We start from the raw sequence: 23,835 nt of genomic DNA on the forward strand, positions 1-23,835 counted from the left end.
GCCTTCTTTGAGGAAATGAGGTTTGAATAGACACAGGAAGTATGAGAAGGAACTAACCAGCCAAAGGGGATAGACGAGAGAAGGGGAAAGGGTGTTGGTGTCCCAGCCAGAGGGAAGATGGTGTACAAAAGTCCTGCCACCACAAGAAAGCTAATGCCTCAAAGGGCTAAAGGGAAGCCTGCGTGGTGGAAGAACAGAGGCAAGGACAGAGTAGAGAGAATGCAGCTGCAGGGAGAGGCAGGGCCAGGCCAAAAATCCTTAGAGTGGCCTGCGGAACCCTGTCTAACCAGCGTACCCCCTCATCACCCCCACACCGACTCACCTTATCTCTCTGATCCCCTCCTCTGTTGCTTAACTCATTCTATTTCAGCCACATTATCCGCCATGCTGTTTCCAGAACACTCCAGGCACATCCTACCTTAGGGCCTTTGCACCTGCTATGTCCTCTGCCTGGAATGCTCTTTCCCCTGACGTCCTCATGGCTGGACTTCATCACATCCTTCGGGTCCTTGCTCCGGTGTCACCTTCTCAGTGGCACCAAATTAAATTCAAGCCCGCCCCCCCACACACACACACAAACTCATATGCTACCCACTGTAGCTCCCTCCCCTGCTTTGTTCTTCTTCAGAATCCATCTAACCATCTGACATATTAAATATTCGACTTATTTAGTTTAGAAGGTCAGCTCCATAAGGGCAGGGATTTTGTCCATTTTACTCACTCCTACATCTGTGGTCCTTGCCATTGTGCTTGGCACACAGTGGGGAATCAATAAATATTTGTTGAAGAGGTGAATGAGCGGGGGCAGGGGGATGGTCAAATTTGCATTCTGAACCCCTAAGTCACTTGGAGTGCCTTGTGACACATGAACCGGAAGGACTAAGACTGGCAAGCAGAGCCAGTCTGTGGCTAAGGCCAGGGTAGCGGAGAGAATGATGTCATTGAATCCTCATGACGGTCCTATAAATCACATGCTTTGATTATCCCCATTTTACAGATGAAAGAGCAGGCTCAGACAGGTGAGGTGAGTTGCCCAAAGCCCATTTTATTCCAGTGTCTGTGTGTCTATGTCTGTGTGCATGATAGTTTCTGGAGCTGATCTAGGCAGAGAAGGAGAGTGAGGCTCGAATTCTCTGTTTAGCCAGGATTAGAGAAGGAGCTTCGTTGATACAACCATCGTGCTCAGCGAGAGAGCCAGAAAGCGGGAGGCAGTGGGCCACCTAAGGTTGTGACTTCCTTCATAATTCCCTCTCTTTCTCTCATTTGTTAATTCATTCACTCATCCTGTATTACCTGAGCCCTGTACACATCCTGAGCTGGGGAGCCAAAGGCACCCAGTGGTCACCGAGACAGCCTCAGCCCTGTCCTCCTGGGGTGCATAGTCCAGTGGAGGAGACAGAACCATCCCGACGGTGATGACCCAAAGTAAGCAGGGCTGGGACAGGTGTGGGATGAGGATGATTGGTGCTTATCTCAACAAATGACATTTATTACACAGTCATACAAATGAGGACATATTTCCAAAGTTAGACAAAGTCTCTAAAAATAGGTCCTAGGGAGCTAGTAAGGATTCATAGTGGTGTGGATGGTGGAGACAGGTGTTGAGCATTAGTGAGGCTGCTGACATGACCCTGAGCCTTAACCAAAGCTATACACACACACACAGATGCTCCTTGCAGTATGACGTCCAAGGAGGATAAAATGGGGAAAACCTGCACAACGTGATCTCGGACAGGAGTAAATCAGGGTGATGCCTTCCCACTGTTTGCACTCACCATGCAGCAGCTAGCCCCATCTTGCTGCTCACTCCTCTGCTTTTTACTTGTCTCCAGTGGTGTCCTGTCTCTGCAGCGCCATCACCCCCACCTTACCCTGCCTCGCCATTCCTCTCTCCTCCAGGTCTCAGAGACATCCCCTCCTCCAGGAAGCCCTCCCTAACCCCCCCCAGGCTGGGTCAGGCACCTTCTCTGGGCTCCCCCATCCTATCCATGGTTACTTTGTTCAAGCAGGGGGAAGAGAGGAAGAACATCTTAAAACCAAGAATATAAGAAAATGAAATTGGGTATTGGACTGACGTGAGCCAGTCGCATCGTAGTAAGCGTCCTGCCACCTGCCTGACGTACTTTCTCACTGTTCCCCCTGCCCCCAAGCCACTCCTCCCAGCCAGACTGGCTTCCTGGCTCTTCCACGCAGGCACCAGACCTGCAGGAGCCGGCTCATCTGTACAACAAATTACCCCCAAGTGTAATGGTGGAGAACAACAGCATTTATTATCTCACGGTTTCTGTAGATCGGCCGCTAAGCTCACCAGGTGGTTGCTGGCAAGATTCTTTTCCTTGCTGGCTGTTGGCCAGGACCACCTGCAGGTCCCTGCCACACAGGCACCTCTGAAGGCAGCCCACTTCATCCAATGGAGAAGCAAGAGGAGCCCAAGAGAGAGGCGAGGAAGATGGAAGTCACTTTCTTTTTTAATCTGATGTCAGAAGTGAGAGCCCGTCACTTTTTGCTGTATTCCGTTTCTTAGAAAGCATCCTTGGGGCACTTGGGTGGCTTAGTCGGTTGAGTGTCTGACCCTTGGTTTCAGCTTGGGTCCTGATCTCAGGGTCTCGGGGTCATGGGATGGAGCTTGGCATGGAGTCTGCTTGAGATTCTCTCTCTGCGCCTCTCCCCATTTGTGCTCTCTCTCTCAAAATACATTTTAAAAATCTTAAAACAAAACAAAACAAAAAGAATACATCCCTACATCCAGCCCGTGGGCAAGGGGAGGGGTTACTAAAGGGCATAAACACCAGGAGGGAGGGATGATTCAGACCCTTCTCCAGGCCCCTGTGGTCACTGGTCCCTCTGTCTGGAAGGCTTTTTCCCCAGATCTCTGCATGCCTTCCTCCCTCACCTCTCTCAAGCCTTCCATAAAGGTCCTTTCCTCAACAAGACCTTCCTGACTACTCATTTAAATTGCATTACTCCCTGGGTAGGCTGAGTAGTGGTCCCCAAAGATCTCCAGGCCCTGATCTCTGGAACCTGTGGACATTCCTTTATGTGTCAAAAGAGACTTTGCAGGTGTGATGAAGTCAAGGCGCTTGAGATATCCAGGTGTGCCCTAAGTGTAATCACAGATGTCTTTATAAGGGGGGAGATCCAACGGCCGGACAGAGACAGAGGCAACATAACAGCATCAAGATGCTACATTGCAGGCTCCGAGGATGGAGGAAGGGGGCAGAGCCAAAGAATACAAGGAATACAGCTCTGGACGCTGAAAAAGGCGAGGAAATGGATTTTCCCGCAGAGCCTCTGGGAGCGCAGCCCTGCCAACACCTGGATTTCAGCTGGTGAAACTGATTTTGGACTTCTGACCTTCAGAACTGTACGAAAATAAATGTGTGTTGTTTTAAGCCACTGAGTTGGGGGTCATTTGTTACAGGAGCCACAGGAAATGACTATACCTCCCAATCAGGTGCAAAAATATATCTGCCTCACCTGATTTGTTTTTTTTTTCCATAACAATGATCAGCACCTGAGATATTATTTTTGTGCTTATTATTCTATTTATCGTCTGACTCTTCCACTAGAGTATCAGCTAATATCTAGTATCACGGTCATTTTATAACTGTTTATTAGGGACAATTTCAAATGGACACAAAAGTTGAGAGAACCGTAGGAAGACCCACATCCACCAAGCTTCATTAATTGTCAAATGAGGACTGATCCTGCTTCATCTACACCCACATCACTCCCCCAGTCAACATTTTGAGGCAAATCCCAGACACCGTATCATTTTACGATAGGTATTTCATAATAAATCTCTAAAAGTAAAGACTCTGTAAAAACATAACCACTCTATCATTAGCACACCTCCAACAAAAGTAGTAATCACTGATTAATTTCATTCAAAGGTCCAGACAGTGTTTGAATTCGAGGGCAGGGACTCCTGTCTCCTCGTTTACTTCTTCTCCTTTGCCGTCTTATGTGGGCAGAAAGGACTTTGCGAACATGATTTAGTTTAAGGATCCTGAGATGGGGAGATCATCCTGGATTATCTGGGTGGGACCCGTGTAGGCACAAGAGTCCTTATAAGTGAAAGAGGGAGTTAGGAGCCACGAGCCAAGGAATGTAGGCAACTTCTAGTAGCTGGAGAAGGCAAGGAGAGAGCTTCTTCCTTAGAGTCTCTAGAAGGGAGCTCAGCCCTGCCACCGCCTTGATGTTAGTTCCACGAGACCCATGTCAGATGCCTGACCTCCAGACTGTAAGATGATACATTTGTACTGTTGAAGCCTGCGAGCTTGTGATACTTTGTTACAGCAGTAATGGGAAACTAACACAGACTTTGCTCCTGGAAGTGGCGTGTCAATGCAACAAATACCTAAACATGTGGATTTGGAATGTGGAACTGGGCAATGGGCAGAGGGTGGAAGAATGTTGAGAAGATAATAGGAAAAGCCTCGATTGCCTTGAACAGACTGTTAGTAGAAGTATCGATGTTAACAATTCTGCTGGTGGGGACTCGGCAGGAAGTGAGGAGCAAGGTAGAGAAAACCTGTATCATCTCAGAGAATACCTAACTCATCATAAACAGATCGTTGGTAGAAATGCAGGCAGCCTCTAGAAACTGGAAAAGGAGGGCGCCTGGGTGGCTCAGTGGGTTAAGTGTCTGCCTTCAGCTCAGGTCATGATCTCAGGGTCATGGGATCGAGCCCTGCATCGGGCTTCCCGCTCAGTGCACAGTCTGCTTGTCCCTCTCCCTCTGCTCCTTCCCAGGCTCACACTCTCCCCGCCCCTAAAATAAATAAATAAAACCTTAAAAAATAAATAAAATGCCAAGCCACGTGCAGAGCTGCTCCTTCCTTCCCTTTCTATTTATGCAATAGTTTTCGTGGATTTCTGGCCGGATGTCACAGATGAAGGCCAAGAAGTTATCCAGGATTTCATCCCTGTTCTGCCGGAGGATGGTCATCTTCTCCTGCGTCTCCTTCTCCACTCCAGAGCACAGCTTCCTTGGCCTTGAACTCCTTCTCTCTTTGCAGGCAGTACTGTTCAGTTTCAGTCTGAGCTTCTTTGGTCTGCTTCGGCCTCCAGTTCTTTTGCTTGTAGGCCTCCAACACCTTCTCAGCCTCCCACTTCTCAGCCCACAGCAGTTGCTAGATGCCCTGCCACTGGCTGGTCATGCTGGCAGCCACTCAGAGGCCAAGGTGAGTGGCCTAAATTGGCTCAATCATCCCCTCAGGTCCCCATTTCTGATTTCTGAACCCAAGAATTACAAGATAATAAATCTGTGTTATTTAAGCTACCATGTTCCTGGTAATTTGTTACGGCAATAATAGGAAACTAACATACCTCTGCTGTGAAAAAGAGAGATCAGACTGAATAAAGAAGCCCAGAAGAAACAAACATTATACAGAAAAAAACAAGAAAGCTTACAAAAGAATCACAAAACACCTGTAACTAAATACTTTGTGAAATACTTTGCGAGATAACAGTAAATATCTGCATTTATAAAGTAAGGGCTGGAGGGTATGCCAAGAATGAATAATTAAGTAACAAGAAAGGTTCTTGGGAATTCAAAATTACAGATGACACTGGGCGCCTGGGTGGCTCAGTTGGTTAAGCGACTGCCTTCGGCTCAGGTCATGATCCTGGAGTTCCGGGATCGAATCCCACATCGGGCTCCCTGCTAAGTGGGGAGTCTGCTTCTCCCTCTGACCCTCTTCCCTCTAGTGCTCTCTGTCTCTCATTCTCTCTCTCTCAAATAAATAAATAAGAAATCTTTAAAAAAAACCAAAATTACAGATGACACTTAAATTTTAAGAGAAGGATTAAAGTCAAGGGAATCTAGGAAGTAAGGGGACATTGACAAAGGACTGGAAAATAGTAGTGAAAACATAAGAAAATTGAAGGCTGAACTCAGAAGGTCCAACATCCAAATAATGAAGATTCCAGAAAAAAGGCAAGAAAATGAAGGGGAAGAAATCAGCACAGAAATAGATAAGAAAATTTCCCGGAACCAAAGGGTAGGACTCTCCAGATCGAAAGGACAGACTTAAGGTCAGAATGACTAATGGATAAAGACTACAGTAAGGCATATGAATGAATTTTCAGACCCAGAGAAAAAGGGAAGATTCCAAAATCTTCCAGAAAAAAAGCCAAGAGGCCAAAAAGTTTAAAAAAAAAAAAAAAAAAGGCAAGCAACTTAAAAAAAAAGTCAAGAGGCACCTGGGTGGCTTGGTTAAGTGTCCAACTCTTGATACTGGCTCAGGTCATGAGATCAAACCCCACGGCAGGCTCCATGCTGACTGTGGAGTCTGAGATTCCTTCCTCTCCCTGTGCCCCTCCCCCATCCACTGTCGTTCCCGCCCTTAAAAAAAAAAAAGTCAAATACAAGTTCAAAGGAAAGGAAAGGGAGAATGGAAACAAATCTAAGGGGAAAAACAGCTTTCTCTTGTTCTCTAAACTTGCATTCCAACTCAGGGTGCAGACAGATTTGAATGAAAAAGGATACATATATTTCCAACCTAGAACTTTATACCCCACCCAAACTATAATAAAGTGGGAGGGTAGAATGAAGCTATATTTAGTTTTTAAGAACTCAAAAATATTTACCTCTTCTTCACCCTTTTAAGAGAACCGGAGGATGTGCTCCACCAAAATGAAGAGTCAACCAAGTTAAGATGAAGACATGGGATCCAGGAAATAGTGTCCTACTTGGGGATGTCCTCAGATAGCTTAGCACAGGCCTAAAGGGCAGCAGGTCCAGATTAAAGTAAGAGACAGGACTTCAAGAGGGAGGGAAAAAAAGAAACAAAGCTTGTGAATTGATAGGAGTATGGACAGTCCCATGGAACATTTGAAAAATACATATAAAATTAAGCATGTGACAAAGGTAATTATCAATTCTCAAAAATTTTAAAGTTTGTATGAGAAAGAAAATGCTAGTATATTACAAGGCTCTACAGTAAAAACATTTACGTACCACACTGTGAAAACTATTGACTGATATAAAAATTATGACATGATTTCATTGGGAGAGGGAAAGTGGTGGATGCATGAGCTCAAGCATCGAAAGAGAATGTCTAAAATTGGCTATCAAGAAATAGCAGGTCAGCCTATTTAGAAACATGGAAGAAAATACTAGAAGAAACAGGTAAAACAGTTGAAAGTGGTTGCCTCTAGAGAGCAGAGGGGAGTGGAGAGAGATGGCACAGAGGACTGCTTTTTTTCATAAACATTTTAGTATAGTTTGATTTTTTTTTTTCGGCAATCTCTACACTCAATGTGGGGATCAAACTCATGACCCCAAGATCGAGAATCGCATGCTCTTCCCACTGAGCCAGCCTGGTACCCCAGTACTATTTGGTTTTTAAAGTATATTCATTGGGGGCACCTGGGTGGCTCAGTTGGTTAAGCGTCTGCCTTCGCCTCAGGTCATGATCCCAGGGTCCTGGGATCGAGCCCTGAGTTGGGCTCTCTGCCCAGCGGGGAGCTTGCTTCTCCCTCTCCTTCTACTGCTCCCGCTGCTTGTGCTCTCTCGCGCTGTCAAATGAATAAAATGTTTAAGAAAAAATTAAGTATATTCATCGGGGCACCCAGGTGGTTCAGTCAATTAAGTATCTGCCTTTGGCTCCAGTCATGATCCTGGGGTCCTGGGATCGAGTCCCACTTCAGAGCTCCCTGCTCAGTGGGGAGTCTGCTTCTCCCTCTCCCTCTGCCCCTCCCCCTGCTCCTTCTCTCTCTCTCACTTTTTTTTTTTAAAGATTTTATGAATGAACAAAATCTTTTTAAAAAAGTAAAAATAAAGTGTATTCACGAAAACTAATCAATAGTGATAGAAATCACAACTGTGGTTGACTGGGAGGAGGCACCATGGAACTTCTTTATAATGGAGATGTTGCCTATCAGCTCTATCCAACAGAACTCTCTGGGATGATGAAAATGTTCTCTTATCTGCACTGCCCAAGATGGTAGCCACTAGCCACACGTAGCTACCGAGCATTAGAAAAGTGGACAGCATGACTGAGAGATGATCCTTAATTTTTATTTAATTTTAATTAATTTAAATTTAAATAGCCACATGAGGTGGGTGGCTATGGTATTGGACATCTCAGACAACAACAATGCTGTTGCCTTAGGATTTGTCAGGAAATACACAGAGGAGATATATGCCTGTGCTTTACCAAAAATCAGTTTACACAATAAAGAAGTGGGGGCAGAAGCAAAGGAAAGTCACTCTTCAGGGTCACACCCTCAACAAGGCCGCCTGGATTTCGGGAAGATAAAGCCTTGTTGAAGACGGTCTCCCAATCCATAATTTCAACACACACGAGGAAAAAATCCACCATGAGTGAGAACCAGCAGACACAGCAAATTATAAAAGTAGATGGCCCCAAACTTCAGACTATAGAATTATCATACATATACTATAAAATAAGCTTAAAATGTTTAAAGACATAAAGGAAGAATCCAAAACATGAAAAAAGATCAAGACACTACCAAAAAAACAAAAAACAAAAAACCCCCTCTCCCCCCATAAAAAAAACCCCACAAAAAACAGGTGTGTTTGGAAGAAGTATTGGATTTACATGACAGAAATCCCTTAGAAAGGGGCTTCCTTAAAACTGGTTTGTCGAAATCCGTAAGGGTGATGCGCACTTATTAGGTCAGAGGGGGATCCAAAGAGAGGGAAGTCAATTTTGGTGCAAACTACCTTTATTTATAAGGAAAAATGTCCCCATTTGGTTATAAAACCAGCACTGGGTGAAGGCACTTGACTGGGGAGAGGTGGGAGACCAGGGTGTCTCGCCCAGCCCTGGAGAGATGGGGGCAGAGGTGACTCCCAGGGAAATCCAGTGGAGGTGACACATCCCAGGCTCCCCTAGGATGGTGTGTTAGCTTGTTTTGAAGGGGTGGGAGGGGTTGGCAGTAGGAGTGGGAGGCACTTTGGACGGGATCTGATTTGGAAATGGAGGAAGGTGGTGGGGGAGTCTCTTGCCTCCAATGATTCCCAGCCTCAAGGTGATCTCCCGTGGCTAAGGCAGTTTCTAAATGCAAGGCTGAGGTTCTCCTTCTCCCTTGGGCTTCCAGGGAAGCAGAGAGCTAGAGGTGAGGACCCCAACCCTGTAGGGCTTGGGGCCCAAAGAGATGCAGCAGTTACTGAGGAAGAGGTCTGGGGCAAAGGCAGGGCTGCTCCCTCCTGCCTCCCTTGGCAACGTCCTTCTGTGCAGCTAGACCTTATTCCTCTGAGTCTTCACCCTGGGAAAGAGCTGAGGGAAGGCAGGATCGTTAGACACCAGGAACCCTCTCTCTTTCATCCCACCCCACACTTTAATGGAGTCACCTAATCCACCCCCAAATAGGTGTGCTGTCTCCATCCTCCCCGCCCTTCCTAACAGACTCCTTCAGCGGACTCCCAAATCACTCCAGAATCCCCAAGGCCCCTGTCACGACCAAGCACCAGATAGAGGCTTAGACTCAGCAGCCCAGTTGATGAAATTGAATTTTCCGAGTCGTCCATACTGCCATGAAAGAAACACCTGCTTCTCCCTACCACCATGGCTGTCTCGTTGGGACCCACCTCCGCCCATCCCCAAATTAAAAGAATCTTCTCCCCTAGGAATATAATGGGATCTTCTGGCCTCTTCCCTTAACCTAGTGCAACCTCCCTCAATTCTACCATCATTTTAATAATGGATTCTTCCTCCCCCTGCCCCCTGCAGTGTAACAAAAGCTTCCTCACCACTACACCATCAATACACAATTCTTTAACTTCCCCTCGGTTACTGAAATGGGATTCTTCATGGCTTCCCTTGGCTAAAATACATTCTTCCTTGCCTCCCCAGTAATATAACTAGGGATGATAAAAAATATTTGATTGAGGGCGCCTGGATGGCTCAGTTGGTTAAGCGTCTGCCTTCGGCTCAGGTCATGATCCCGGGGTCCTGGGATTGAGTCCCGCATTGGGCTCCCTGCTCCTTGGGAGCCTGCTTCTCCCTCTGCTTCTCTCTCTCTCTCTCTGTCTCTCATGAATAAATAAATAAAATCTTAAAAATAAATATTTGATTGAGCATGAACCAATCAAATAACTAGTAAGGCAGTGAGTTCCCCACAAAGTACCACAAGGAAGGGGCTCTTTCTCCCCCAACTGTAAGGTCCTCATCTCCCCACGACCCATAATGGATTCTTCTGACCTCCCTTGCCCCCAGTGGAATGGACTGTCCCTTTTGCTCCTCTTTTTCCCAGAATCAACCCCTTTCCCCAAATAGCCCCAGGACGCTGATATAATATATATCTCTTCCGGGCTCACCCCGAAGTAGTTACGGGGTACGTAGCCCTCCTGGCCATGTAGCGCGGCCCACCACCAGTCCGTCTCCTCGGGTCCGTCCCTCCGCAGCACAGTGACCGACTCGCCCTCGCGGAAGGACAGCTCGTCCCCAAACTCCGCGCTGTAGTCCCAGAGGGCGTAGACCACCCCGTTGTGCATCAGCCCCATGCTCTGCTCCACATCTGAAACATAAACGGGCACAGATTGTGAACGCCCGGTTGGGGGTGGGGGGTGGAGGAGTTGGAACACTCAGGGACACAAGACACGCTGAGGACAGGGACAGGCCCTGGGATGTGGCACCCCGCCCACACATACACACAGCTGAGGCATGAGCCACTTGCAAAGTTGTGTAACCCTGTCTGGAGAGGGGCGCCTAAGCTGGAGTCACCTGCCGAGGACTGGCAGTCTCTGGAATTCGAGAACATCAGGGTGCATCAAACTGGGGCCTCCAAACCCCGAGGCAGGGTCAGTGGTCCCCACCCCCTCATGAACATCGTCAAGTCCCTGTGTCACTCCCAGAGGTGCGGTCGGCTGCGGACCCCCCCCCCCCCCCCCCCCGCCAAGCTGGACAGTTTCCATAATCTCAACCCCTCCTTCCGATGGTACAGCCCTTCCCCGCCTCCCCCTAAGTGCTCCCACCTCCCCCTTCCAGATGGTGAGTCCACATTGCTTCCCCTCCCCAAGTGACAAAATCTCCAGAGGATGCAGTAACTTCTCCAGAGGGTATAGCCCATCCCCCACTCCCGCCCCGTGAAAGGGTAATATTTCCATCAAGAATTTAGCCTCCCCTTCCAAATGGTACAGTCAACACTGTTCCCTCTCTGTAGTGGTTCAGTCCACCGGGTTCCGGTTCCGGCTCTCTTCCCAGCCAGGTTGGGTGTCCAACCTCTACCTGACCCTCACAAAACTCTCCGTGTCGGATGCAGACAGAACAGTCCAAGCTCCACATCTCAGAGGCTCCACCTCCCTGTACAAATGTGTAAGGGCCCAATGCCCCTCCCCGAAGCTTATAGTCTATTTCGTGCCCCAGTGGTGCAGTCCCTGTCTACCCCTGCTCACCCATAAGCCCCAAGGCTCTCCTCCAGTTCCTGCCATTAGGTGGTACAGAGGGCTCTCGTGTGGCCTTAGAGGCTCACCTCTCAAAAACATTGTCTCCCCGCCCACACACAGTGAGTCCTAGAGCCTGACTCACTCCAGCTCTGTGATGTTCCTAACCCCACCCTATCATACAGTTTGCCCACCCACCCCAAGTGTGTAATACGGACGCTCTGCACAAGTCCTTGGTACAGGCTACCTACTTCCTCCCATCACCTGGTTAGGTGATCTGTCCCCCCCCCCCAATAAGGGAAGCCGCGTGTCTCCCTCCAGGTGGAAGAGTCCCCAAGCTCCTCCCCAGAAGCCATGGCCTGCTCACCTGCCAGGCGTGTGGCCCTGTGTCTCCCACACGGAGCACAGCCCACCTGTCCAGCCCTATGCCCGGTTAGTGGTATCATTGGAACGGCCAACTCCCCACGCCCGCAAGTGAGAAAGCAGGTGAACAGTGCAATCTCCAAGACGTCTCTTCTCCCTACAGGTGTCCAGTTTGCATGGCACAGTGCCCGTGTCCCCCCATCCCTCGAGGTTGGCAGTCTGCTCACCCCACACAGCCCGCTTGCACCTGCCAGCTGGGACGCCCTGTCCCCCTCCCCCGCAGGTGGTCCATCCCGCCGCCCTCCCTCTGTGATCCTGCCACTTGATTGGTCCGCAGTCTGCCCCCTCCCTCTCTGCAATTGCCAGCTGGGCGGCCGAGTCCCCACAACCTCCTCCCTCCCCCAGAAGCGTGCCTCGCACCTGCCAGGTAAGTGGCGCAGTCAGCGTAACCCTCGCGGTAGGGGTCGCACTTCTCGATGGCGGTGGCTCCGTCACTGAGCGTGGTGGCGAAGATTGCTGCGCCGTGCTGCACCAGCGCCGTGCAGATGGCCGTGTCGTTGCACGACGCCGCGCAGTGCAACGGTGTCCTAGGCGTGGAGGCGTGCGTGAGTGGCCGCGCATTCGCCCGTGGGTGCCCCGGCCAGCAGCGCGGTCCCGCCCCACGCCCGCCCGGTGCCCGCCCCGCGCGGGTCAAGGTCAGAGCTCACCAGCCGTGGCTGTCGGGGGAGTTGACGTTGGCGCCGGCCGCGATGAGGAAGTCCACGATGGGGTAATTGGCGCCGCAGATGGCGTTGTGCAGGGCGGTGATGCCCTCCTCGTTGGGCTGGCTCGGGTCGTTCATCTGGGTGGGGGGGGCGGGGGACGCGGAGGCTCAGTCCCCAGCCGCGGCCAGCCCGCGTCCGCCGCCCCCACCTCGCCTGCCCTGCACTTTGGCAGCACGCACCTCCTTCACCGCCTGCTGCACCACGTCCAGCTCCCCGGTCAGCGCGGCGTCCAGCAGGAGCACAAGCGGGTTGAGGCGCGCGCGGCGGACCTTCCGCGGAGAGCCCGCCTTCCGCAGCACCGAGCGCATCTCCTGGGGGGGACAGGGCAGGGGGTGGGGGCGGGCTTCAGTGACTTGGGGGTATTGTTAATATACCTATTACTTACAGAGGAAAATAGAGGTTCAGGGACACGGCGGCAGCCGCCCCAGTTCAACCAACTAGACAGGGGTAGGGCTGGGATTGGAAGGCAGGGAAGTACAGAGCCTGAATCCAGACGGCCATGGGGAAGGGAATGCCCTCAGTTCTATAGCCTTTGATTCCTTACAACAGTCAGGGAATCTGGTGAGTATAGGATCTTGGCCCCTGAGACCTGAAAGGAAGCGTTGATGATTCATAGAAGCCAGATATTCAACCCGACCACAGTCTTACTGCTTTTATAAAACATAAATACTACGAAACACACATGACAAACTGTTGTCCAATGTTAATTCCAGATGTTTGGAATGAGATTATTTAGCCTATTATTCCTTGTGTTTTCTTTCTTTTTTATTCCTTGTTATTTTCTTATTTTTGATGCTCATGGGTCCTCCTACCAGATTCATTTATTCGGAGCATACAGCATTTTGTGATTTTGGTCTTTGATGTCGATGATTTCAAGATCCCGGAATTTGAAGATCCCAAGAGCCAAAGATTTCAAAATTCTCTGAGGTTCAGCTATTTCGAATTTCCAATATTGTTGAGTCCAGGAATGCTAAGTTATGCCATGTCAAATTGCTGAAGACCCAAGATGCTGCATTCCCAAGATTCTGTGATTGGGAACGTTAATGTTTTATGGTTAGAATTTCATTCCAACAGATTGGAAGGAGATACTTAAAATGTTAATCATGGTTCTGAGTGCTGTGATTTTTGGCCTCTTTATTCTTTTTTCTATTTTCTCCTAGTTACTATGGTGTTTGTGTATTCTTCTCTAGTGGAAAATGTTCATTTACAATACAATACTGGGGGTGCCCAGTTGGCACAGTGGGTACAGCATGAGATTCTTGATCTCGGGGCTGTGAGTTCAAGTCCCAGGATGGGTATAAAGATTACTTAAAAAAATAATCTTTAAAAAAATAACAAAACAGAATTCTGTATTTCAACATATTAGTGCACTAATCTGTGATTTTCTGATTCAAATGAGAAGAGTCTTTAATTTTCAGTTTTGGTGACTTCACGAATCACTTAATAACCATGGTCGGTGTTACTAACTTTTAAATGCTAAGATCCTGTTCTTTGAAACTTCGGCTCTTCGGGATTCTGAAGGTTCACTGTTCTGAGACTGAGAACAGGATTTAATTCTTGAATTCTGTGAATGTTCAAGTTTCTTTATGGCTAGGACTTTGTGATTCTATAAGGTGATTTCATTCTTCTGTTCTTGATTTCCAGATCCTGGATCTCAACATTTCCTGGCTCCAACTTTAGGAGGGCTTGGGAATAGGCATTTTGGGTGTCTACCTGGCCCCTGCTTCTTCCCTGGGAATCGTTCACCTCTCTCTGTCTATCCACACTGAGAGAACAGGACTGTTCCATAGACACTACCCACCCCCAGCCAAGACACAGGGACTGGAGCAAGTTTAGAAGGCCACCATCCCCTGGTCAAATGCTAACAATAATAATAGTGGTTAACAATTAAATGCCAAGCACTATTCTAAGCACTGTATTCATATATTTAATGTTCACAGTAATCCTATGGTTATTCTCATCCCCATTTTACAGATGAAGACACTGAGGCCCAGAACGGCTAAGTATCTTGCACAACAAGGTCGCACAGCTGATATATGCCATGGAGCTGGGATATGAACCAGGCAGCCTAGCTCTGCAGCTGGTGCCCTTTATCACAACGCCCACAGCCTCAGAGACCAGAGACTTGCTCTTGCGATTTTGAATGAAAGCAGCTCTGAACAGCGTCAGAGGACACCATGAGCCTGAAGTAAGAGGTCATTTTCAGTCGCCATTTCTAGCCATAGCACAGGCTTGCTGAGGTCTGAGGGGAGAGAGCGATCCCCAGAGAAGGCAGACATGAGAGACCGTGTAGCAGTTGGGGAGAGAAATGGTGACTGTCTCGATTCAGGCAGGCTTTTCAGGTCCTGGAAGAAACACACCGACACACTCATTTCCAGGTGGTAAGATTCCGAGATTCCTGAAGAGATGCCCTTGGGGGCTGGTTATTGGGCGGAGCAGAGAGTCTCTGTGTGGCCAAGACTTGTGAATGCCTCTCCCTAGACATTCTCCTTGCCTTCAGAACACAGGCAACACCTGGATTAAAGACTACATTTCCCAGCCTCCCTTGCGGCAGGGTTCCTGGCCCACTGGAAGAGGCAGATGTGATGGGTGCAATTTCCAGGTCCTGTCCTAAAAGGGAAGGGGTGCTTCCGTGTGCTAATAGACCCCCCCGTGTCCTCCTATATTACTTACCATGCTCTGCAGCTGCTCTGGCGGGCTGATCTGGGGCAGGGCTGGGGGTGGGAGGAGAGCTGGTGGGGCAGGAGCAGGGGGCCCTGCCCTCGCTTCGGATCCCTCACTGATGGGGGACAGTTCGGGCTCAGGCCCCCCAGGCCCTCCGTGACGATGGAAGAGGCGGCTGATGATCTGCTGGTACTGCTTCTTGTGGGTGGGGGGCAGGGCTACAGCGGGGCTCTGCTCCATGGATCCCCTACGTTTGAGGGGCCGCGGTATCTCTGCCAGAACCCGTGCCACCTCCTCCAGCTCGGGCACTGACTGTGCCTCGGGTGGCAGTGCTGGCTGCAGCCTCGTGGGGCTGAGGGGCCGGGTGACAGCGCCTTCATCTACATCACCAGCCTCCAGCACTGGCGTCAGCAGCCCCTCGAGCTCCGGCTCAGGCTCCAGCTCAGGGGGAGGCTTGGGGGGGCCTAGAAGGAACACGGAGCCCATCAGAGAATGGGTCCCTGGGAGAACCCCAAGACTCCCCTCTCTAAGTCCACAACTTCCCGGACCCGTAGCCAGCATCTGATTCGCTGTGTGACCTCAGGGCAGTTCCTTGCTCTCTCTGGGCTACTTTCCGTGGGCTGTGAATAGTCTGATTGTGACATCTCCCATTTTATCGAGCACTTAGCATGTGCCTGCCTTACTGAATTCTCACCACTACCTTGTGAGGTAGATACTGCTATCACTTCCTTATTACAGAGAGAGAAGCTGAGCATCAGAGAGGGGAAGTCAGTTGCCCAAAGCCAGTGCAATTTGCATTCCGGGCCCTCTGACTTCTGAATCTTGTGCTCCTACCATCAGATTGGCCTTGACTTGCTGAGATTCTAAGAACTTCCTTGCCTACCCTCTCAGGCAGAATACTCATGCTGGGACTAGAGTCCTGGTGCCTGATGGTCTCTTGGTCTTATTTCTCTCTATCAGAGCTTCTAAAGCAGGTAAAAACAGTAATGATCACTCTCTACACACGTTATTTCATTGAATGTCCCTCACAATCTACGAGGTAGATATTATTAATCTTTTCTGAGATGACAAAACAGAAGCTCAGATAGGTTAGCTAATTTATCCTGAGTCATACAGCAAGCAAGTCAGCAGTGGAGAGGGGCTCAAAACCCAATCTGTTTTAACTCTAGGCCCTGTGCTGGTCTCACGCACACAAACATATTAATAATTATTGTAACTAATATAATAGCTATTGAGATCTTCCTACACATCAGGCCCTATTTCAATGACTTTAAATGGATTAAATAATCCAATACCATAATCAGTAAGATGGGCTCTATCACCTTTTACACTCAAGGAAACTGAGGTCCGGAGAGGTTAAGTGACTTGTCCAAGGTCACACAGCCTGGAGTCAGGCAGTCTGATTCAGGGTCCATGCTTAACCACCGTGCTATCCCTAGCTCCTGAGCAAATTCCCAAGCTCCTCTAGCCTTGCTCTCTGCAGGGACAGTGTCTGGCTGTGACGGCTCCCCCAGCTGTTCTGGTCCCCAGCCATTTGTCCTCCCTCTAAGCAGCCCTCTGGGCCCCCCCACTGCTGACTCACCTTCACTCACAGGGGGCCAAGTCTGTTGGGGAGGTTGAGGGGCAGGGGTTTGAGGCTGGGGCTGTGGTTGGGGTTGGGGTTGGGGCTGGGGAGGAAGCTGGGGCTGGGGCTGAGGGGGTGGCTGAGGCTGAGGGGGTGCCTGGGGCTGGGGAGGCAGCTTAGGCGGTGGTGCTCGGGAGAAGATGGGGGAGCCAGGGAGCATGGCCCTGCTGGCCCCATGCTCCCAGAAGGCATTCTGCAGCTTGAATATCATGCTGAGGGGGATGGGGCGCTGGCGCGGGGCACCGCGGGGCTGGGGGCTGGAAGGGGGCATGGGGATGCGGCTGACAGGCTGCCAGCTGCGGGGCAAAGTGCCTGATGGCCCCGCGGAGCCCAGTGATCTGCGGTAGCTGCCCACATCAGATCGTCTGTCGTTGGCCAGAGGGGAGACCTTGTAATTGCGGGGCAGAGTGGCGCTGGTGAGGTTGTCCTGGGGGAGAAAGAAGGAAGGAGGAAAGAAGGGGTTCAGGTGGGAGGAAGTTAGGGGGAGGGAATGATAAAGGAGGAGGGGGAAGGAGGTAAGGACAAAAGGTCAAGAAGGGAGAGAAGGTGAGGGAAACCAGAGGGAGTGAGGCAAAGGGGGTCAGGGAGAGGGTGGAAATCCAGGATGAAAAAGGAAGAGCCTGGGGTGGAGGGCACGGAGACTGGGGGTGCAGCCAGGAATGGGAGGTGGTCCTGACCGCACTCCCGGCCCCTGCCCACCAGCCCCCTCCCCAGCCGCCCCTCACCTTGCTGGTGGCCCCCAGCCCGTCCAGGCTGCTCTCTCTCCAGGGTAACAGCTGCAGGCCTGGCGAAGCAGGCCGCGAGAAGACGTCCAGGCCTGCGAGGCGCGAATCATTAGGGTCTGGGGGCTACCTCTCCTGGCTCCCCCCTTCCTCTGGCCTCCCACCACTCACGTTCGTAGCTCGCTGTCTGTGAAGATTTCTTCTCGTATGCCACGTCCAGGTCAGACTCATTCCAGGCTTTGGGGGGCCGCCGGCGCAGCGTTAAGTCGTCTAGGGAGAGGTGGCGAATTGGGATATAACGGGAGACTGGTCCCAGGCCTGCATCCCTCCCACCCCCCAAAGGAGGCCCCCTCGTTCACCTTGAGCGCGCAGAGGTGGGGCGAAAGCGCTACCGCCCGCGCCCAGTAGGGGGCTCCCAAAGGCCACGGGCGTGTCATAAGCTGAAGTCTGGGGGCGAGGCGAGGGCCCGCGCTCGGGGAAGAAGGCCTGGGGCCCCTCGGCCAGGGGGCTGCCCCGCGGGGAACCAGCGCGGCCCAGAAAGTCGAAGGGCGTGGAGGGACCCTGCTGGCGGAGCGGGCCCGATCCGGGCCGCGGGGAGGGCGCACGGCCGAGGGGGCTGCCTGTGCCATCGAAGGGGCGGGGCCGGGGCGAGGGCGCGCGGTCCAGGCTGCCGTAGGAATCCGGCTGCAGGTAGAGCGGGGTGCGCGGTGACGAGGGCCGGCCTTTCGGGGACAGCGGGCTGTAGGGGTGCAAAGCCGGGGCGCTCTCGGAGCGTCCGAACGAGGTGTCTGCGCCGTCGGTGGCCACCTTCCGGGGAGACCCGCGGCTGCTGAAGGGCTCGGGGACCGGGCTGAAGCTGTACCGGGACAGCTGTGGGGAGGCCGAGACATTGAGGGGTCAAAGGAGACATTAGGAGAGGGGTTAGTAGATCAAAAGAAGTCATCGGAAATTAACCTAGGGGAGTTGGGCCGGGGCCGGAGAGTCAGGCATAGGGAGCCCTGGTGAGCGGTACTGGCAAGACGGCCCTGAAATCAGGGCTGAGGCTAGCCGGTACGGTGTCCTTCTGCCTCTTAGAAAAAGACCCTTTTCTTCCAAGGGTCCTGTGAGATGTCCATTTATACTGGTCCCCTCTTTCAAGTGCCCTTAAATAGCCCACGGCCTGTACAACCCGATGGGGCAGAACCCCAGGCAGAAAGAAGCCGGCTTTGGGGGCCAAGGTGGGGACCGAGGCGAGTAGGCTCACCCTAGGGGGGGCTCCAGTCTGTGAGCCGGGAGGCGTGGGCGAGTCTGACCACAGCGACTCCAGCTGTTTGGTCAGTTCGTCCACCTTGGCCGCCGCTGTATCCAGCTCCATCTGCTTCAGGTCCATGTGCTTCATGGCCAGAGCTGGGCAGGAGGGAGGAGCAGTAAGGCCCGGGGCCTCCGGGCAGCGCCCTGCCTCCACCCTTGAGGGCCTCTCCGGAGCAAGCCCCGCCCCCTACCCCAGCTCACACTGGAAGTTCAGGTCCAGAAGGTCCCTCGAGCTCTGGAATGCCTCGCTGTCCATGGTGCCGGCGGAAGCGGGGCGCCTACGGAGGTGTGTGGGTGGGTGGAGGGGAAGCCTTCTCAGACCCCGCCCACAGGGAACCAGGGGTCATAGAGCAGCCAGACAGAGCCTTGATTCTCCTAGCTCCTTCCACTGGAAGCACTATGCCCTTCCACTTCCCTGGCTGGAAAATGCCAACTCCTTCAAATCCTCCCGGATGGCTCTGGACAATTCACTCGCTTGACGTAGCTCCTTGTCCATCTTTCTAGGTCAGTCCTAATAAGCCTTGAATCACTCCTTCAACAATTATGCACTGATTACCTACTGTGTGCCAGGCATTTGGGGGAACAAAGGAGGCAAAAGTAACTATCAATTCCTGAGTGCCTACTAGGGCCAGGAGACCCTATGCTAGATGTTAGGGATATCACTTTTTTTTTATGCTAGGGATCTTTTAATTTTTTTGAAGATTTTATTTATTTATTAGAGAGAGAGAGCAAGCACACGCGCGCACAAGCAGGGGGAGCCACAGAAGCAGAGGGAGAAGCAGGCTGCCAAGCAGGGAGCCCGACTCGGCACTTGATCCCAGGACCCTGGGATCATGACCTGAGCCAAAGGCAGATGCTTAACTGACTGAGCCACCCAGGCGCCCCACTAGGGATATATATATATATATTTTTTTTTTTAATAATAATTGTGCTGCCTACTGTGTACCTGTGATGGTTGCTTGAGGGGATAATGAAATAAAATAACAACTATTAACTGAGGGGCCACGGCCTCCTAGAACTGTGCCAAAGGCTTGCACCCGATACCGCATTTAATGGTCAAAGTCACAGTAGCAGGCAAAAAAATGGGGCTAAGAACTATTTGTTCAAGATCAGCTTGGAAGGAGTCAGCTGTATTAGGTTTCACACCTGGATCTAACTTGTTAGTCTAGGTTGCCTCGACCAGACCTGGAAGAGTCCCAGAGGGCAGGGACCACTCAGCTTCCTCTCCCCAGAGTCGACCTTGTTCACGGGTACCCAGTGTTCACAGGAAGAACAGGGAAGTGGCTGGGGGTGGCTGGGCTGCTGTGGTCACTGGCTCAGTGGGAAGGAGCCAGGCCACAAGGAACCAGTCAAGCCAGCACCATCCCCATCCCCATGGTAGCCACCACGCCCGCCACCTTGGCCACCTCCCCAGGCTGCACCAACCACTTAGCTTTGGAGGTGCAGGCGTGGGCAGCGGGGCAGGCTGGGGCATGCTGATTCTGGCCTCTGTCTGGGAAGCCTGGGAACAGAACCTGTTGGGGCTGGTGGTTCATTTGGGTGTGTTGGGAGTGTGTGACCTTGGGCAACAAGTCCCATCCACTCCTCGGGCCTCAGTTTCCCCAACAGTGAAAGGAGGAGGCAAATCAGCAATTCTAAGAGGCCTCTTCAATCTCTCAGAGGCCTAGATTCTGAAATTGTAAGGACTTTGAGGTTGTTATTAAAGCTCTACAGAGCCTAAAACTCTCAGCTTGAGAGTCTCTTGTCCAAAAGTTCTGAGTCCAAGATTCTATCTTTGGAACATTCTAGAATTCTCCAGTTTTGCTAGCTTCGATTTCTCCATCTTCCTGCACCATGTTCTATCTATCCCAAGATTCCGCTGCCCTGAAAGTCTAGCTCAATGCACGGTTAGGGGAGTGGGTAAGATCACAAGTAAGGAGCCAGACTTCCAGGGTTCAAATCTGGGGGCACCACTGACCCTGACAAGAGTGCCTCTTGATCTGTAAAATGAAGATATGGACTATAGTGAGGATCCAACTGGCCAGAGGGTGCAAGAGTAATTAAGGCTCTGAGAATTCAGGCCTCAGAAAGTATGGACTCCAGGAATCAGAACTTGGGGCTTTTAGAAGCTCAGATACACAGGAAACACTCTGCGTCTGTTAAAATAGGAAAACGAACAATTCTATGCAGCCTCCCGGTGCCAGCATTCCGGCAGCGAGATGTTCTGTTGGGGGATTTCAGGATTCCCAAATTTCTAAGACTCCCGATCCCACGCTGACATCTTCTGGCCCTAAGGAAATGGCAAGGCTGGGCGTGGGGCCCTCCCAGGGCTGGTGCGGGCAGAGGGGTTGTCGAGGCCACCAGGGGGCGCTCCGGGTCACGGCCCGCGGGCGGACAGTGCCTGAGCTCAGACCCCGGGAATGCGCTGCGGGCCTGGGCAGGTGCCTCACCTCCCGCGGCAGGGGAGCGGGGGCCGGGCGGGGCGCAGGGGCGGCGCACGTCGCGCCGCCGTTCCCAGGCCTCAGCCCTGCACCTCCAGCTCCCGCTCCCGCTCCCCCTCCTGCGGGCTCTAGTCCACCTCTGGGTACCCTCTAACCCCAGCTCCCATTCCTCCCCTTCCCCTCCACCCCTAACTCTCGGTCCCCCGGACTCATGCATACGGCCAGGCCAAGCAAGTTCTTCGGGGTTAAGGATCCCGGGGGCTTCTGGAGTACTCATCATCCTCAGTGGGAACCGACACAGAGCGTCAGGCTAGGCTGGAAACACCCTGGTTGGACTCCTACATTTCTGTCCGGACAGACTGACGCTGGAAGAGACCCCACCCTCTCCGGGACTTGGTTTTCCCCTCTGTGGACGACTGTGGAACAGGCTAGGGCCTTCCCCCTCTCTTAAGTCTCTACCCTGGACTAGTTATATAGTCCATCCCAAGAACTCTGTGCCTCAGTTTCCTGTGGGTATGATGGGAGAATTAATACCTTCTCCTCAGAAGGGTGTGAGGTTTGAGTGGCATAATTTATGTACAGTGTTTAGAACAACGCAGGGCACCAAATAAAGGTCACACATATAGGATTCTTAATTACTGACCTTCCTTGGCTGTTCGTTGAGATAACATAGGATCTGACACACGGTGAGGGCTAAAGACCCAGAGGAATCTTTTTTCCCCAAAAGAGCCCTTTCAACTCTTTCTGAGTCTAAAAGCCCTGGGTTTTGACCTCTGGAGTCTCAACTTCCTAAACCCTAAATTCTCCCTGTACATTTGTGAGTTCTGGCTCATGGTCATGCCCAAAAGTCTGGCAGAGGGGCACAGGCTGCCCTGGAAGATTCCAGAGAGAAGGTGGCAAAAGCCCAGGCTGTGGGCTCTCCAGCCTTAGTTTCCCCAGTGGAGTAGAGAGAAGTCATTGCCTGGGGTGGAGTCAGCAAGCCACCTTTGGGCAGTTGCCTGAGACCTCTGTAGACAGTGGGAACCATCTACCTACCAGTGCTGAGCCTGGCACGCTGTGAGCTCTGTCTTGGCAGCCATGGTTGGTTATTATTTTTAATTTCATCTCAGGCTATCACCGAATGCCCTTCAAGCCCAGACAATTAGGAAGTTCTTCCCTCTCTCATCAGAACCCCCTGCCTTCCCCACCCCCTTGTTCAATCCCCTCACATGTCACATGGGGGTGGAGAGAAGGGGGAGACAGCCAGAGGGAGGCGCCCGTCCCTGCCCTCCCCCGCTTCAAGGACAGACACACACCTCCAGAATTAGCCTCTATCCCTCGCTTATCTCCCACACTACCTCAGGTCAGACACATGGGGGTGGAGGTGACATTTCTCACCTCAGGGTCAGGGCGAGGAGCCCTAGGAGTGGGGGAGGTTAGTCAGAAAATCTGGTGGGAATGGATGGAATTCCGTCCCCCAGACAGCTGCAGAAGAAAGAGGAAGCCAAACTCTGATCAGCTCTGCTATCTGAGACAGCTGCTCAGAAGGGGCCAAATGCTAATCAACTCTACCTGTGTGACCTCTTAGCCTCAGTTTACCCCTGTCCTCTCTGTGTCGTGCCCAGCCATGCAAGCCTCCCAGAATCCAATCCCACCTTCTGGAATTCTGCCCTGAGTTCTAGAACCCCCTCTGCAAACCCCAAATATCTCCCACCTCCAAGGGGTAATGGGAGGCTCCCGCCCCCACGAGGGGGCGCCCTGGGGTGGAGGTCCCTCCTCTGGTTAGGCAGGTCTGACGCCCCGGTTAATGATATGTTGGGGATCTCGCAGCCGCACGCAGGTTGGAGAGCTGCCGCGGTCCCCCCTCCCCCGGCTCCCACCCCAGAGCCGGAAAGCGTAGGGAGCGCCGGAACCTAGCCTCCAGAGGGACCTCGGGGGCTTGTCCTGCTACATTTCAGGGCCCCGAGTTCCACTATCCCCATCCCATTCCTAATTCTGCCTCGAGACCTAGAAGCTCGGTGGAGAAAGCAGCTGGAGGGCGTCAGGGATGGCCGCCCTTTCCAGAGCCCCATCAGTCCGAGTCTTGTCATTTCTACCCAGGTCTCAGGCATCTGATACCCCAATTCCCCTCAAAGACTCAGGCTTCTGAGGACGCCCAATTCGTGGGATTCAGGAGTCCCAGCTCCAGCGTCTCCCCGGGACCATGGCGTCCGAGCCCTCCATCCCAAGAACTCAGGCATCAGAGTTCCCTTTACTTTTGCCCAGTAAATATGAGTTCTTTCCTTCGAAGGACCCTGGCATCTGCGCACCCCCAATTCCACCCTGGGACTCAGCGTCCGAGTCCCCTCCCAGTCCTCCCAGGGACGCGGTGTCGGCCTCCTCCAGAGCCGCTGGACCCCAGTGGGGTGGAACTCACGGATCCCGGGCAGATCCTGGCACCGGGGGACTTCCTCCGGCTCAGGCTCCGGCTGCGGGGAGCGCAGGACGGGGCGGGGCAGGCGCCGGGAACAGGTTAGACGACGTGACTCCGGCCGGAGGGAGGCGGGTCCCGGAGGGGAGGGGGAGTAGGGGTCGCCTCGAGCACCTTGGGACTTGTAGTCCTGGAGGGGCAGGACGCAGCCTGAGACGTTCCCATTGGGAATCACCGAAAGTC

At 52.1% G+C, this 23,835-nt stretch overlaps 1 protein-coding gene and 1 pseudogene across 1 annotated transcript; both read right to left on the bottom strand.

The window, feature by feature from the left end:
• Positions 1-4,795: 4,795 nt before the first annotated feature.
• On the bottom strand, positions 4,796-5,162 carry LOC114197057 (V-type proton ATPase subunit G 1 pseudogene; annotated as a pseudogene).
• Positions 5,163-8,569: 3,407 nt separating this feature from the next.
• Positions 8,570-23,615, bottom strand: PPP1R13L (protein phosphatase 1 regulatory subunit 13 like). The gene is made up of 13 exons (XM_028088177.2): positions 23,599-23,615; positions 18,985-19,061; positions 18,737-18,879; positions 17,853-18,363; positions 17,665-17,763; positions 17,497-17,588; positions 16,730-17,198; positions 15,157-15,611; positions 12,663-12,794; positions 12,427-12,560; positions 12,140-12,306; positions 10,292-10,491; positions 8,570-9,251 (listed from the first exon to the last, which is right to left on the bottom strand). Exons 2-13 carry the CDS (start codon positions 19,037-19,039, stop codon positions 9,213-9,215), a joined length of 2,496 nt encoding a protein of 831 aa, XP_027943978.1. The 5' UTR covers positions 19,040-19,061; positions 23,599-23,615; the 3' UTR covers positions 8,570-9,212.
• Positions 23,616-23,835: the final 220 nt, after the last annotated feature.

This window comes from Eumetopias jubatus, unplaced genomic scaffold (assembly GCF_037043125.1).
Source record: "Eumetopias jubatus isolate StellerSeaLion01/CBP00866 unplaced genomic scaffold, mEumJub1_p1.0 scaffold_10, whole genome shotgun sequence".
Taxonomy (NCBI): domain Eukaryota; kingdom Metazoa; phylum Chordata; class Mammalia; order Carnivora; family Otariidae; genus Eumetopias; species Eumetopias jubatus.

Coding starts and splice junctions, on each gene's coding strand:
- PPP1R13L (XM_028088177.2), bottom strand. CDS start 19,039: ATGGACAGCGAGGCATTCCAGAGCTCGAGGGACCTTCTGGACCTGAAC. Junction 15,612..16,729: donor TTGGCCCCCTGTGAGTGAAG/GTGAGTCAGCAG, acceptor TGTTCCTTCTAG/GCCCCCCCAAGCCTCCCCCT. Junction 12,795..15,156: donor CAGAGCAGCTGCAGAGCATG/GTAAGTAATATA, acceptor TGTCCCCCCCAG/GAGATGCGCTCGGTGCTGCG.